The sequence below is a fragment of the Montipora foliosa genome, unplaced genomic scaffold (assembly GCF_036669935.1).
Source record: "Montipora foliosa isolate CH-2021 unplaced genomic scaffold, ASM3666993v2 scaffold_459, whole genome shotgun sequence".
Taxonomy (NCBI): domain Eukaryota; kingdom Metazoa; phylum Cnidaria; class Anthozoa; order Scleractinia; family Acroporidae; genus Montipora; species Montipora foliosa.
In genome coordinates, this window is record NW_027179766.1 from 430,001 (window position 1) to 432,500 (window position 2,500).

The 2,500-nt window shown below is 42.4% G+C and overlaps 2 protein-coding genes across 2 annotated transcripts in view; both read left to right on the plus strand.

Annotated features, from left to right (window-relative positions):
* The window catches only part of LOC137989442 (lactadherin-like), a 433,868-nt gene that overhangs the window by 310,219 nt on the left and 121,149 nt on the right, over positions 1-2,500 (plus strand). The gene's annotated exons all lie outside the window — the stretch shown is intronic.
* Positions 1-2,500, plus strand: part of LOC137989468 (broad substrate specificity ATP-binding cassette transporter ABCG2-like) — a 36,848-nt gene that overhangs the window by 14,312 nt on the left and 20,036 nt on the right. Inside the window, exon 9 of the mRNA XM_068835284.1 lies at positions 1,526-1,725. Coding sequence (XP_068691385.1) covers positions 1,526-1,725 — 200 coding nt within the window. The remainder of the gene's footprint in view (positions 1-1,525; positions 1,726-2,500) is intronic.

Genomic DNA, 2,500 nt, shown 5'->3' on the forward strand with positions numbered 1-2,500 from the left:
GTTACAATCTCGCTTGTCTGTTTTTTGGACAGTAGAAATTACGGTGCGGTGATTTCTTTGGCTCAAAGCAATTCATTTAACAAAACTATACTTTTTCCAACAACAACAAAAAAACAGCCGTGGTGTCGAGTGTCATCGGACGAGGGGATTTTTGCACGCGCGAGGCTTCAAACAGCTTCAGTACTTACGGAGTTCGATGAAAATCCGGATTTCTAACGTGCGGTGGGGCAACCAAAGCGATGGGAGCTGTGTTTAAGGTTTCAGTGTGGAACTTTTAATATCGTTCGCCGATTTAGAAACTCGAACATGACCCCAGGCAAGTATTTGGGGACGAGTCTGGGATTTGTTTTGCTCTGCCCAACTATGGGTACACTTGCGTAGGTTTGCGCTCACCGTATGGAGGCTCAGTGAACCGTTGACCAGCCGTGTCAAAATTGGTTGTTAGCGAGCCTCGAAGGAGTTTGAAAATTTGAATATTTTTCGCAGTTTCTCAGCAATGGATACTCGCTGGACCTTGAAACTTGGTCAAGGGGAAGTAAATTTATCCGTGTAGCCATCGCCGGAGTTTGAGCGTGACTGATGCCGGAGAAGTGTGAATTTTTTCGGCGAGATCTGAGGTAAGTTAGAAATGAGTTGCCAGCCTTTCCTTTATTTAGGGAAGAGTGACGACTCGGGAATTTGAGAAGTCGCTTAAATCGCATTCAATCAGGCAAAAAACCACACAAAAAGCAAGAAATTCACCATGACAATAAAGTACGGCTTTTTTATTGAGAACTTTTGAGGGTAAATATCTTTTTCAGTCTGTTATCGAGATTCCCATACAAATCCTTATAATTGTTTACCTTCCGACTCTGGGCCGCCTGTGACATCACGAGCTATAGTACGTCTGTGATTTCTAATTTTAGCCTGATTCCTATTCGCTGGCTTTTGACAGTCGACTCTGAAATGGCTTCTTTCCTTTTCCGTTCGCTTGCTTAGTGAGGATTTGCCTGTTTTCTTTTCAAACTCTTGCCATTCAAGAAAAAATAATTGCCTGGTGAATTCAACAGTAGATTTCGCTGGAAAAACCGATATCACACTCATCCCTTCGTGATTCATGCGATCAGTCGGTTTTTCAGGTGAAATTAACCCTGCAATTCACTAGTTAGGCAGCGAAGAAAATGATATAATTAAGCAATTTCCGGGAAAACCAAAAGGCGGACAGTTCCAAAGCCTTTTATTTTCACTAATCCTACAGCCAGTAAGAATAAACAAGCCGGGAGCTCCGCTTTTAGGCTTGGCTAAATCTATATATTATAACTTAAGAATGAACTACAATCTTGGACAAAATAGATGGGAAATTTGTACCCCCTCCCTCCCCCCCAAATCAAGGATGGGAAAATGGCGCGTTTGGGCTTTTGCGCGGCTTCATCCTTGATTTGGGGGGGATGGGGGTTTGCTGTCCCATTTTATTCGGTCCAACATTGTAGTTTTAATTTTTTTTCAAAACAAAGAATATAACTAATAACATGATTGTTATTTTTAGAAACAACTGTTGTGTCGATGGGAGAGGGCTATTCCTCAACTAAGCCGCCAAATTTGCCGGAGATCTTCAGGAAGTCACAGTTTGCTAAAATTGTCCAGGATTCCACAAAGCCAATCCTGGAGGAATTCTCTGCCAGCCAGGGTAGCGTGGTAGTTTCTGAAGGGGACAAGATAACCTATGCTACTTCATTTTGCAGTCAGGTGTGCTGATGGGTTACTTGTCTTTCGATTCTGAATACGAATGAGTACTTGATTAACCACTCCCCTTGGGACTTTTCAGGGGCAATGTTCAAAACTTTTGAGGGGGACTTTTGCCAGACTGCTTTATGGCGCAAATGGCAGCCGTACAGTTTGCAATATTATAGGGAGTTTAAGCAAAGACGCCGGCTACGGCTACGGCAACGCCACAAAGCAAGAATATCATTGGTTAAAAAAGGAAAAATAATCGTGCTGCACGTGCAACACGAATTTCCGTGCATTTTTTGCCGCACTCCACAAAACAACAACGTGAAATCACCAAATTTTAGGTTTTGACGACAACGTGAGCATATAATAATGAAACAGTCATTTTCTCTTTAAAACCGTTCGTACCCATCCAGTCACACGATAGTTCGCCTTTACTTTACAAGGTGAACAAGACGGAATAATCGTGAAATACTTGCGATAGCGCTAAGTTATATTTTGGACTGACGTTTTCGTTGCCGTAGCCGTCGTCTTTGCAATAGGGACCTTAAGCAAGGACGACGACGACGGCTACGAGAACGTTGCCTAAAAATATTATTTCCCGTTACTGTAATAATTTTACGATTACTCCATGTCGTTCGGCTTGGAAAGTGTGAATGCGCAATCCAAGAATAAAATTGATGAGAACGGTGTGGATATTTAAAGTGAAAATTGAAAATTCGTCGTCATGTGCTCTCGTCCTCCACATGACCTCAAATTTGATCATTTCACGTCGTAGTCAAGACGAGAACGG